The following is a 13,885-nucleotide window of genomic DNA, read 5'->3' on the forward strand; positions in this document are numbered from 1 at the left end:
CTCAGCACACAATTTAAAAAAATACTCTGATTGGCATCTGGAGAGGTTATTAATAAAAACACACTTAATCTACTGTGGTTTTGCTGTTCATGGCTTACACTGATGGAGACTAATATTTTGATGATAGAGGAAGCCTCACTCTTCAGTATAATTATGCTAATGTCAAAGCTCCAGCACTTCACTTTCTACCCATGACACTGGACAAGGTACTTCATCAAAGCCAAGATAGCGGCTCGACCTGAACATATTACCCCACACGGAATGCCAGTGACCCTGAAATTCACTCTGAAGACAAGAAAATAACTCGGAACAGAAACTTTTCTTCTCGTCTCTCAATACATTTAATACATCATTCTTTGACTCCATAATACAGTGCGACAAACCAGAGATCCTGTTATTGTGCAGGGTGTTGTATGTATGCAAGGCAGTCTATAGCAAAGATTACACGAAAACAAAGTTTGTCTCGGTCCTTCTATTCATCTCTAATAGCCTTCATGGTGATGAGTCTGACCCCCGTGCCCCTACAATAGAATCGTTTTAAAGGTTTCTCTCATGCAAAGTGCTTAAAGCCTGCAAGACAGTGATCAAGGCAACAGCTTACTGTCTGCAAAACCTTGAAAGTGAATTAGGAGTTAGAAGTTATCTCATTATTTTCACAGAACATTTATTCATTGGTCTTACCTAGCAGCTGATAATTAAAGAAGAATGTAAAAAATAAGAAAATAAATGTAAAGAAAAAGGTCAAATTACTGACAGCAATGGCTGCCAAACAAAAAACATAAGTACCGGTAAGCTTCTTTATTTCAGGGGAGGTACAAAATGCATACAATTACAGAAATATACATTAACGGATAAGCCAAATACCATTCATTTACAGATATGATCAGACTGAAATACCTTAAATACTGTGGTTATACGTAATAATACAACGATTCTAAAAGAGTGGTTTTATTGTGGGGGGTTAAAATGTAAAAATGTCTTTGTAAAATGCAAAAGTAACTTAATGTAAAATTAAAACTAATGAATGTTGTTTTACACAAGAGCAAAGTGCAGCTGGCTCCTGCCTTATTCCGGAATAAAGGCTTGCCATCTTTTTCAAGCATTCAATCAACCAAATCTGCACAAACAAAATCAATCTGCTAGCAGTTAATTCAAATATATACACAAATATCAGTTGTTGATTTTTTATATCTTCTTCACAACCACAGTGTTTGACAAATACCAGGAGGGAAGGCAGCCACATTGGCAATAGCCAGCGCACTACAGAATGCGTTTTGCCAATGACTCACGTTAACAGTAACAAAATGTGGCTTTGCTTGTATATATATGTATCCATATATGAATATATATATATATATATATATATATATATATATATATATATATATATATATATATATATATATATATATATATATATATAGTAACAGAAATTAGTAACATGCAGTTACCGTCATTTTCTGTTTACATTGAAATTTGAAATATCCCTCCTTTTCAACACCACTGACATGCTCAGCAAGACGACCAATAAAAGTTATGTATGTTGCAACAAGCGCAAAGGCTCCAGAAGTTGTTGCTGCCCTCCCTGATTTCTGGAGTCTGGTTTTGTGCCAAGTTGTGCCTGCCTGCTGAACATTGCATGCACCTTTCGGGAGTGCAAACAGCTATAGCGAAAACTACCCGTCACGACAAGTTATTGAAAAAATGAAATTAGTGGCATAAAAGATGAGATTTTTTTTAAATAAAAATCTGAAAACCTCTCGTCTTGCATGCACTTTTGAGAAGATCCCTAAAATTCGGATGTTTGCATCTGATCAGAGTCTATTATCTGTTCATATCTGATTAATGTATTAATTTACATCCTTGGAATTAACGTAGGTCAACCCCTCAGCGGCTTCTCAATGCTGTGAGGATGTTTAACATGCAATGACAATAAATCATCTTATCGTATTTGCTTTGCTGAGGAATATTTCAGTGGAGTGTCCTTTTATAAAAGACAGGTGTGTTATTGTCAGCTCTGTAAATGTTTTACTTCAAATGAAAACAGGAGTATTACGCTTGTTTCTATGAAATGTGTCATACAACTTTAAAAGTCATTAGTTAAACAAACCATGACAAACCACTGGAATATAATTCAAAACACAAACAGAGAACTCTATCGCTATATCTCTCTCTCTCACACACACACCCACACACACAGCACCTCCTTTTTTTACCTCCACTGCCACAAGCTGAATTCCTCAATTCATTAGAGGAGAAAAACACACAGTCCAACACTCTCATACATTCATCTGGCAAATGTGGCCTGAGGAATAATGATTTACTATGGCTCATATTTCACCTGAGTGCACAGGGCAAACAGTTGACTGAAGTGTTGTGGAGAAAATGCTAACTGAGGCATTTTTGACTGGAGCAACTGGACAGATACCGGTTTGTTCCGTTTGTGGGAATGGTTTTGTATGTTTGGTAAACCTAATATACATAATATTTATCTACAGTGTGTTGTTAAAACACACAAATATTTTATTACTCTTTTCTGAAGCTATATGTAAGTCTGTGTCACTGGGAAATGCGGGCACAGATATTGTGATGTGCATCTCCAGTGCATGGAAACCTCACTTTATGGAAGCCATTAGGAATAAAGTAACAGTTTGAAGTGAATCATCGTGTTTTGAAGCTAACCCACATGGCTGAACAATATGGGCTCTGTGTTCACACAGTGGACTCCTTTCTGTCTGTTCAGGAGTAAAGCCAGCACAGGTAGGGCCAGCATCAAATCAGTCTCAGCTGCCGCCCTGCCCTGCCCTGCGTTCTCCTCCTAAAGAGCTTCCACTTATCTGCCTGCCACAGGACCGTCTGTGTGCACTCGACCACTGTCATGTCGACACCATTCTTAAATTGATTCTGACAGTGCAAGAGCCCCGATTTTTCTGCTTCAGAATTCAAGCTGCCATTTCGACGCTGGTGTACAATGTTTAGCTTTTTCTTATTTAAATTTTTTAAATATATATATTTTTTTTTTTGTAAATTCCGACAGAATGAACACAGCTTGTGTTCCAATTTAGTAACCACATATTTTCTTCAGTTTGACTAAATGCTTGGGCATTTTTTTTTCTCCCAACGGGGGTCCGGGAAACAGGCAGTCAGCAGGGAAACTTAAACAGCTCTGTTGAGTACGAGGCTCAAAGACCCTGCACATAGCAAGCGTGCAATAGAGGGAAACCTTATCTGCGTAGGCCACTGTGTGCTATATTTGTATGCATTTGACATATGTTTATAATGTACAGTATATACATACATACATACAGTAGCCTACATGTGAAAATATGGAAGTAATGATTGTAAGTGTCCTCAATCATGTGAAGAATGGGGACTATGCAATTTCTTTAAAGAAAAAAATCTCTTTGAGGTATACAATTGTAAATGTGAAGTCTAAGTATCCTAAATCTTTTTTCTCTCTCTACTTCTTGCACTCCTCCTTCCACCTTGCCTCCTATTATCTGCTACTTTCTGTGGTTTGGAGCCCTTCCAGCCGGCCTCCCTTTCTTGCTCTGAGATTTCATCTCCCTCCTTCATCGTTCCTGCAGATTGACAGCCAAGCTCAGGTATGAAAACAAACAGTTAGCTCTGGAATTGACTGGTGAAAAGAAATCCGCCACTAATGCTCCTTCGCAAACTCTCCTTTTTGCCTGCCCCTGCTGCTACTAAGCCCCAACAGCATACAAGAAAAGGCAGATGGAGATTTGAGATCATTAACCATTAATAACACCATTTTTTATGTCTGGCTTAAGCAGACCGCCTCGACTGGATTACTGCGCTTCTTTCTACTGACTCTTGAACCTAAAAATAGTCTTAACCTCAGAAGCAAAACATAATGTAGACAAACACCCACATGACAATAAGCTACAATAATAGATATGTCATCTGTAAGAGGTAAATGGTTGGTTGGGTTTGCAGACCTTAAAAGCAAATCTCCGATGTTGTTGCTACTATTGTTTTGTTTGTTTGCTGTACGTGCATGTTTACCTCAACAGGAACAAGTATTCAGGGCATGTCTGAACACAACTGCAGCAAAATAATGTCATTCTTTTCATGGGTAAAAGCCTGGGGTTCAAATTCTGTTACACCGATTGTTTTTCGCTTTTATTTGTTTTCTAAGAGCAAAAATAAATTATTTCCACGCCAGTCAGATTTCTCCACTTGCCTCCGCAATAACACAATTACTTGTCTTTCAAGGTTTTGATGAACAATCTCAAAAGGTAACCTACAAGGTGCTCAGAATAATTGGTTGAGGAATGGGTGAGTCATCAGCATAGAATATGCAAGGCCACTGTGCCAGTAGGTACTGCAGTCTTTATCTGCATGCCCGCCTTTATTCTCAACTTCCTTTCATTCATTTCAAACCTACATGCCTGTTTGTCTTTTATACTGAGTTTAACCTTACAATTAATGGAACCTCTGATTCATCATAACACTTTAGATCTTAATCATAAGGTGTTTTCTGCTATGTACCTTTGTTTGTGTTATAATTAGGCGGACCTTGTGCGTCTCCAGCCCTGGACTTCTTTTTAATTGCCCATATTTACATCAGGCAGACATCAAACGCAGAGAGAGAGACATTTGTAAGGGGGAGCACAAAGCAGCCCTTTGAAATGTCTACAGTCATATGAAATGGTATGCTAATTAAAAATCTAAGGGTGCCACTGTGATAGGAGAAGCATTTATATTGGTAACTGTGGTGTATAGACTGTCTCCGTAACTCATCAACAGACAGAAGCCGTAGTGTTTATTATCAGACTCCCTACCTGTTTACAGACCACCAAGTAACCTTCCCGTTCCCATTCATCAAACAGAAGAAATGCCCTGCCTGTAATTTAACAGACCAGCTTTCAAAAGGCTAAATCATTTTAAACATTTTATCCAGTGCACTTTGATCTACAGTGGCACACAGTATACAGGCAGGTACAATGAATCTAGTTTACCAAGCAATGATTTATCCTTCAGTTCATTAAGGTTATTGCCAATGAATATACTTATTAGAAGATTCAACAGCTTTTTTTTCCTCTCCTCTATAATTCTCTGTAAGTGTAATTCAATAATTAAAACCAAACAAGTTTTATTTATATAAGTCACCCTTGTTTTCAAAAAAAGAAACAATTAAGCAAATGATCAAAATCACCTGCACAGCAGTGAAATGAGCTCTTTATACGTGTGTGAATAGTCTTCATGAAATGTTCATAACAAAAACATTTCAGTCTTTTATTGAGAGATTAAATATAATTGAATGAAGGTAATCACTGGTGGGAGAGTGCAGGAGCCAGTGACAGCCTGGTGTTATCAGCCAGCTGGTATTGTGCTTTCCTGTGCAGTATAAACACACCAGCTCTCAGTAACAGTCAGTGCTCAGGACTGAGCAGCGGCCCTGCCCATCTTTGGCCCACCTTCACCCTGTCATAAACAGATTTCGGGGGAGTGCTGAGTTGCGCTTTGCCGTGCCGCAGTTGATACGCTGCGCAGGGCGTTCACTGTCAGACTCAAGACATTCCACTCAATCGCAGGCTCACAGAGGAGACGACTCTGTGCATCGCCGCACCATCTCCTCTGCTCTCAGCTCAGCCGCCCTCTGTTTACATCAAGCACACTTTGGGTTCAACAATTACCAGAGCGGCATGAACACACTGCATGTGTCAGAGGAGAGCAGCTAAACTCGGGGCCGTCTGAAGGGACAACAACAATAATCCACTGACAAGCACAGAGAGCCTCAAAATGAGTCGAAATGGGCTGGAATTTTGAAGACAGCACTCTGGACAGAGTCGGGCATTCCAACAAAAGATAAGGGAGGAGAGAAGTGAATGAAGAGGGCAGCCAAAGGCCTTTGTTTTAATTCAGAGTACAAGGCTGTGTCTGAGATTATACAGTACATAGATTATGTACGTCTGATAGGAATGAGGGATTTGTTAACACGGCTTAAAGTGGTGTTTGTGTGTTGAAGTCCTACCTTTTACTTCTGCCAGCAGTTCACTGGTGTTGAGCCTCTCCATCTTCTCTTTCCAGTCTTTAGAAAGAAGTTCCTCCATGCATGAGGAATCTGAAGAAAAATAAATGCATAAAGAAAATTTAAGTAATTTCAACGACAGAATAAGTTTTGTGGATGTTATAAACCTCTTAATCTATTCACTTAAAATGAAAATGAAAGAAAGTCATCAGATGAGAGAGGGGTATTTTTTTTTGATAGTATCACACGGCGAACAATAAAAGTGACTCAGCCCGACGGCAGAGAGATGAGCTAAGGCTGGAGTGAGGAGGGAAGCAGACATTGTGGGGATAGCATAGGGACAGAGACAAACATTAAGTGGGAGACGAGGAGTGAGACTGGCTACGTCCGAGCGTTCACATAACTGCCAACGATGAAAACAATTAACATTTGTCCAGCAGACAATGAATCAGAGGAGGAATGGCTGCAATCTGCCATGCTGTCGTTGGGGTAGCTGATAAAGAACACACTGGGCCGGCTGACCCAGGCCTCCACCGACCCTGCACTGCTCAGGGGTCAGCCTGTTCCCATCAAACCACACGTCCACACGTCCACCTTGAGACGGCATCTCCACAAACTATCTGCCTCCAATCTGAACTAGATCAAGACATGCAGCTTGCAGTCCTGTTGAGTCCGATTAAAACGCGCAGCAATCATGTACAATCCAGTTCTGTGAGAACAATTAATGTACTGTCTAAAACAGCTGTTCTGGTGTCCATAGCATCTGTCCTCAGGTTTCATATAGAGCCTGCGGATGATTTGTAAAAGTGTGTTTCTCTAGATTTGGAGCAAAATGCAAAATCAAAGCAGACACAGTAATTAATACCACAAAGCCCCGGGGCTCTGTAATGAATAGTCTAACCACATATCCAGCAGTGGATCGCTTATGATCACACTTCTGGCAATAAAAGGACACAATTCAGAAGCACGTTAATGGTTAAAATGATGCCACATAGAGGAGGGTTTTCTCAGTTTAATGAAGCTGTCATGTGTTGTTGATTTTTTTTCAAGTTGCACTTGATGTGAAATTCAGAGAAACAGTGAGACAGACTGAGAAGGGCACATGCAATGTTCTGGACTCTTCCAGTTTCACTATTATCATCCTTGACATCAAACACAGAGGACATTTGTACAGTTCAGAATGTATACAAGAGTTGTTTCCTTTAATCCGTCTGTAACATCTCTTCCACAAAGCAAACACTGTTGTTCCCTCTGACAAACACTGACTTCAGAGGAACTGGGAGTAACGGAGAGGTCGGCAGTTCTTCTGGCCTTGTTTAAGAATGGCTTTCAGAGAGATCAAGCAGAGTGACCATTTTGTTTGATTGTCCACTTCCTCCAACGTGATGGGGGTCGACAGGACATCTTCAGCTCAGGGTCATTATAACATTACTTCTGCTTTATTGACTTTCCAATTCCCAACTCACAGTTTGTTCCCTTGACCCGAAGAGAGTGAGAGAGAAAAGGCTGTGTGTTGTGTGTGTTGTGTGCGTTAACTCCCTCCATAGCACATAGATCACAGATCTTAAAACAGGGGTTAAGGGCAGGGGGGTGTAGCATAGCTCAACTCTTCTTCTCCTCCACCCCTGGGTGAGACAGCTTCCTCTCCCGGAAAACAACAAACTTCCCTCAAATCATAATCCTCAGACAGGCAGAACAACTTCAGTGCACGACGTTCTCTCCCCTAAAGCACGAAAAAAGCCTTATTTCATAAGTAGTGTAAAGGGGAATTAAACAAACATAGTGAGCATATGTTTATATGCACACATATGCTCGCTCACACACACACATAAGTAAACACACACACTTTCATCACAGATGCTGCTCCAGCACTTGATCATTAAGCAATGCGCCAACTGTTGGAGATAATGTGGTGCCAGCTTCCATTCTACTCCAGTCCTCCCCCTCCTTTCCACCTCCCTCCCAGGAGAGCTGCCTCTCCCTCACTTCTCCATCCCCTCCGTCGGGCCAGACACGACCTGCCAAGTCCTCCAACAGGAAAGACTACAGCTGGAATGCACCGCTGTCCTCCCTGCCTTCCACCTGGGAGAGGTGAATGATGACCTGGATTAGTCTATAAAATAACTCTCGAACATCGTTCAGTGTTCGAACAGCGTGGCCAAAACAGGCAACCAAAAATGGATTTGGTGAAAGCAGAGCAACTTTTGCACAGGCATGCTCGGGGAGAACAGTAAATGAGATGTCTGGCTTTTTTCAAAGCACCCGTCCACAGCCTATTTTTCAGAAGAATTTAGATTCATAGGAGGAATGCTATTTCAGTTCCTAAAATGCCGGTCTTTTTTTTCTGGAGACGTTATAGATGCCAATGGAAACACTGGTTAGTATCAATGTAATAATTACTGTCAGGTTACGACACAGAGAATGTACAAAAAAAAAAAAAAAGTCACTGTATTCCCCATACAACAATGAATTGTTTCTTATAAAAGATTCACACTTCAGTGAGTTCATATGAAGTGCTGGTTGAATTTAAAGGCAAACAGTTATTTAAGACAGTTAGTGCAGAACATCTGAAGTTTTAGGGGAAGACTTTGCTGCTGTTGTTCTTTCAAAGTAGGACATCACATACTGGGGAATTAGCTTAAACAAGAGAAGTTTATTTATATTTTCCTATGGGGGCTCTTAAATCTCTCGCACCCCCACCCCTTCCATTTCTTTCCCTCCCCCTCTTGAGATAAAATGCTCTGTGGCTGGGGAGCAGGCCATTCAGCTGGGATGAGAATGGAATGAAAACAATAGCCCTTATCAGGCTCTTATTTACATTTTCCCAGCGTCCCTGCAGTAGACAGCTTGGCTTGTCACCAAGCCCAGATCGCCCCACTGGACCCAGACCAACTTCCTCCAGCCCCGGCGATTCCAATGGTCCCTATGGACCTTTGCCTGGCACAGACCCCCACCACTCTGCAGCTAGCACAGATAGCAACATACAAGACAAAACTATTGGAGTGCGCGTCTAAGACGTGTTCCCATTGAGGGGGAATGGTTTCTGGACTACTAAGCCTGTCTGGGTCTCATTGTCTCTTCTCTGGGCCTGGGGCTGGAAAGCTGGAAAAATGCCCTGAACCCTTCCTCGGGATTTCTGAAGCATTTCCAAGTGGCACTCAGAAGAAAGTGAATAGTCATCACTGATTTAACACTGGCTATTTCAATATGTTTTTCCCTTGTCAACGCTGGCATCTCTGGTATACAGCTTTCCTGTGAAAGTATTCTGTGATCTTATTGATGTGGGTGAACAGGCGCTGGGATTTAGACACCTTAAACCGAGATGCCATGCCTGGATTAAGACACAGCTTTTATTTTTCTTTTTTTTCTTACTGTATTAAAAACAAAGCTAATGATCCTCATAAATCTCAACAAAAGAATGTGTCTAGGTTGATGTGTGACATAAACAAAGCTTTCAGCACCTGGCAGTCAGTGCTGCCAGAATATCATGTTCAGTATAAACCACAGAAGTGAAGCTAAGAGGCAGGTTAACGTTAACCGTCTGTCCTGACACCGACCGACTCCCTGACAGTCTTGAGGGAAAATGTCCTTCCCTCTCACACACAGCATGCGCCCACTGATATTACTCTTCGTTGTTTTAATGCAGCAACTAATAATCTGAATTTGTGTTTTTTATTGTGCACACACATTTTATTAAATTGAGTGCTAGGTAGCTATAAATGCCTGTGGGCTGAGAAGCGAAGGCAGGGGAAAGTTGTTTGCTAATTTATGTTTTTATTGCGCTCTAAACAGAGCAGTTCATTCAAACGATCATTGCAAACTGTAGAAAAGCTCAAATTATTGAGTGGAACACAAAATGGACAAATAAACAGCCACAAACAAATCAAATCTTGTCACTTTGGAATTGGACAGTAATAAAGCAGACCTTAAAAAAATCATGACACACTCATTTTCAAATGGCTCTTCAGATTGCCATGGAGATAGGAAGTCCAGTGTGTATATTTAAGTTTGCATGACATTGCAATGTTTTCAATCTCTAAAAAGGTTTAATCTACTACATTTATTACAAACAACCCCATCGTGTTTCAAAAGGCCGTGACAAAGTCCGTCAAAACACGGAAATGGTTTGTTACAACATGCAGTCATTGGTGTTTTATTACTCTGTGTTGTCAGCAATGAAATCGTTTCAACTGTCTGCCACCACATTCTGAGCCTCTCTGCGTACACTATTCTCCCGGGACGAAAGATGATACTCGTGTTTGAGTGTTTGTTGTGTTGAAAAGCCGTTGGCAGAGAAAAGAGAGCTATCTGGGGGACTCGAATTAGCCATAAGTCATGGATAACAGACTAAGAGACCTCCATTTAGCATTGGCCTTGTATATCAGTCCCAGCCTCAAGGGAAAACATGTAATTACCAAATCAATGATCAACTGACACTGACCAAATAAATAATTTCCTCCCCAGAATGCAGAGGGGCACATACAGTATAGCAAGGCAAATAGGGAAACAATCCTCATTGCAGTGACGAGGAAATTGGGTTTAGAGTTTCTAAACAAGCTTAGCTTGAATAGAGCACATTTTTTACAATCTGTCATAATCCAATTATGGCCAACCAAAACCAAAACCTCCTCAGAACACCAAACTGGGCGTTAGGAAGATCTATGAACGGCAATAACAAAACTGAACAAATGACACAAAAAAATGCAATAATACACAAATTCAGTGTACGGACAGCATTTAAAGAAAAAGGAAAAAAAACGATTTGCTGTGAAAATGATGCATCGACATTATTTCCTTAACTTAAACACGATTCTTGTACAAATAGTACATAATGAAATGTGTTGAAAATATCTTGAGCCTATAGAAACTGAGGTTTTAGACTTCACAGAGAGCTCTAGAAATGGTTAAACATCATACATCCTACAAGCTACAAGGTCTAATGAAGTAAGAAATGGGATGAGGAATACCCACCGTTACTTGGTTTAAAATGACACCAATCACTGTTATTTTGCAATGATTTATACAGTCATACATTATGCCTTAATTAATTATGATATTAGTGCTTTTCATTTACTTCACTATATTGACTGCATCATGTGATTACACATGTAAAAACGATGTGTCTAAACTCTAAAAAGAAATATATGAAGATAAACTGTAATGTCCTAAATTGCTTTTTAAAATTCTATCCCTAAATGCAGTGTTAGATTTTCATTTCATTTCTTTAATTGAGGCATGCATTTCTATCTCGGAGATAAAACTCTCAGAATGTCAGTCAGACAATGATAGGCTGACGTCTAATTTCCGATCCGCAAGGCACAGAGCGGGAAACAAATCAAAAGTCGAGGTTGATAAAGAAAATGAATGTGACACACTCCAAGGAGTCCTTTGAATATCTTAATCACAGACACACTAAAAACAAGACCCCATCATCACACCAAATAAAACATAATAATTACAAGAGGCAGGCAGGGAAGTGAAATGCAGAGAGAAAACATGTTTTTGTCATTCAGCCGGTAGTCCCTGAGACAACAGCTGTTGGATGCTGCAAATACTCCTGAAGTCTCCATAATCATGGCGTTATTGAAGTGAGGACAAAAAGGGCACTAATTGCAAGGGAGCAATCGGAACGCAATAGGTTACACACCCGGGTGATGCCGCACAATGCAAACGCTAAAGAGGGAGCTGGGGGGGAAAAAAACATTCTGAGCACAACAGTGCGTTGTCGCTCATTTTCAGGCAATTACCTTTCCTCGTTGTCAACAGTTTTAATAACCTCTAGCATTTCTGGAAGACTTTTTGGTGCAGTTAGATAATTCCAGCTTTTTAATATGTAATCACTAGTGCTGGCATGCATAAATTAAAAAAAGGTCCAGGCATGTCAGTGTATTGTGGAGCACCTGCACCTCGTGGTGGGCTTTCTTTAACTGACACCTTATCATTATTCCACTTGGTGAACATCTCTGTTAGTCACCTTTAGACTATCTTGTTCGGTCAGGTAAACAGTGGCTATATATATATATTGTAGATAACCTGACTTGCTTTATCTGAGGTTCGGATGCATCTCTTCTGCACCAATCCTTCTTTCTTCCCTTACTGCCTCGCTCCCTTCCATTCTATTTCCTTACTTCTTATTGTACCATTTTTTACCACGACGTGATGACATCGTATCTCACCTGTGTACATGCCTGCCAGCATAAACTGCCAACATCACTGGCCATGGGCCAGTTGTTGTGTATCCTGATAAGTCAAAAGTGTTTTCATGAACGAGAGTCTGAAAAGCTCAGCTAGGGCTGATATTGGATCAACAGTGTTATACAAAGTGGTTAACAGTTTCAATTTAAGGAATCCGTTCAATTCAATGGTTTATTTTCTGCTGCCCTGTTTCTTTGATGTTTGGCAAGCATTTCATGTGCTTCCAGCTAATTTAATTATATTCCTTGTATTTATCCCATTGGCGGCTGAAGGTTGCAGAGTTAAATGCAGTAGACTGAAAGACCTCTTCACATGTAATCACAGGTTAAAACTATTACAAACCGTCTAATTTTGAGTAGCAAATTTTAAACAAGCAGTAAATTTGAAGGATTATAAAGTGCAATTTGCAGGTACGTTTTTTGATTCGTTTTGCTTTTTCCTCAGGAAGCAAAAAAGAAATGCTGGCCTCTGTGACCGGGAACTTCTACCGTATCCCGAGCCTTTATCTGCACTGACCACCGTTAATCCCACAGTGTTGACCTGGCCATTCTGAGAAGCCGTATACACACACACAGCACACTGACCTCTCTAAATAGGACACGTGTCTATCAAGCATATATGAATTAACCATCCCCAAGAGGCTTCACCTCCTGAGCTGAGCAGCATGTGACCTCTCCCAATCCATTTTACTGCGGCACTCTGTGGCAATCAGGCTTGAATTATTAAAGTGACCAGTGAGCAATGATCAATTCATTGCGGCCCTTGCTCGCAGACTGCCCGGCTGTACTTCAGCAGAAATGACATTGAGAACACTTGAGTATGCTTCCAGACAATGCACATAAATGTGAAATATGTCAGACCCAATATGTCAATAATCATAACTGTACAGGCTGAGGCCATGTCCAGGGTAATCCTACAGAAATGCTGTTAGATGACTGTGGGGTGAGCAGCTTTCAGCACTGTGATTCCTTACAAATGCTTTCTTGAGAGAAAGAGTGAGAGAAGTTAAGGGGCAGATAAGAAGCGAGTGTGCTGCATGCTCAGAATTAAAGTTTGTAATAAATATTACGTGTGTATTTTTCAAACATACGTCAAAGAACACGACTGAATACTTGTAGTCATTGCAGACTGCATGGGCCAAAAAAAAAGCCAAGATTCAAAGTGAAATTGCAGCCTTAACACCCCCCCCTTGTCTACACAAATTAGAGAGGGGTAAAACAAAAGCATATAAGTTCAAAGATAGAAAAATATTGCAGGGAAGTATGCAACTCAAGGAACGTGGAAGTAGGAGGAGGGCAAAGAAAAAAGAAATCCAATCAAAACTTCGTGAGGAGCAGATGAGGAGCCAAGATAAACCAGTACTCAGAGCCCCCAAAACTGCAATCTCCCCTTAAGCCGGAGAGTGGCAGCTGGCAGAACAGCTGGTGAATAGGATTAATGTCAGAAGAATGAAATAAAACTCAACATATGTCCGAGCCTGAGGTGTTGGGACTGTGCGTGATTGTGCCCCCGATGGATGCCATGTGTGCATCTGGAAGGAGCTGCTGTGCTGCTCCGCTCTCTACCCCACAAGGTCACTTTTAAGAACTAGGACCATGAAATGCTTGGATAGCAAAATTAACTTTTCATTCCCTCTCCTCTCCCGTCCTTTGCTTTAAAGTCTCTATTCAGGCAGCAGAGTATATTGAACACGGC

The 13,885-nt window shown here is 40.8% G+C and overlaps 1 protein-coding gene across 2 annotated transcripts in view; it reads right to left on the reverse strand.

The window, feature by feature from the left end:
- The window catches only part of sox6 (SRY-box transcription factor 6), a 129,920-nt gene that overhangs the window by 59,256 nt on the left and 56,779 nt on the right, over positions 1-13,885 (reverse strand). For both annotated transcript variants that reach the window (XM_079285347.1, XM_079285346.1), the window contains exon 6: positions 5,999-6,088. In XM_079285347.1, the coding sequence (XP_079141473.1) occupies positions 5,999-6,088 (90 nt within the window). The remainder of the gene's footprint in view (positions 1-5,998; positions 6,089-13,885) is intronic.

The sequence above is a fragment of the Melanostigma gelatinosum genome (assembly GCF_949748355.1).
Source record: "Melanostigma gelatinosum genome assembly, chromosome: 2".
NCBI lineage: Eukaryota > Metazoa > Chordata > Actinopteri > Perciformes > Zoarcidae > Melanostigma > Melanostigma gelatinosum.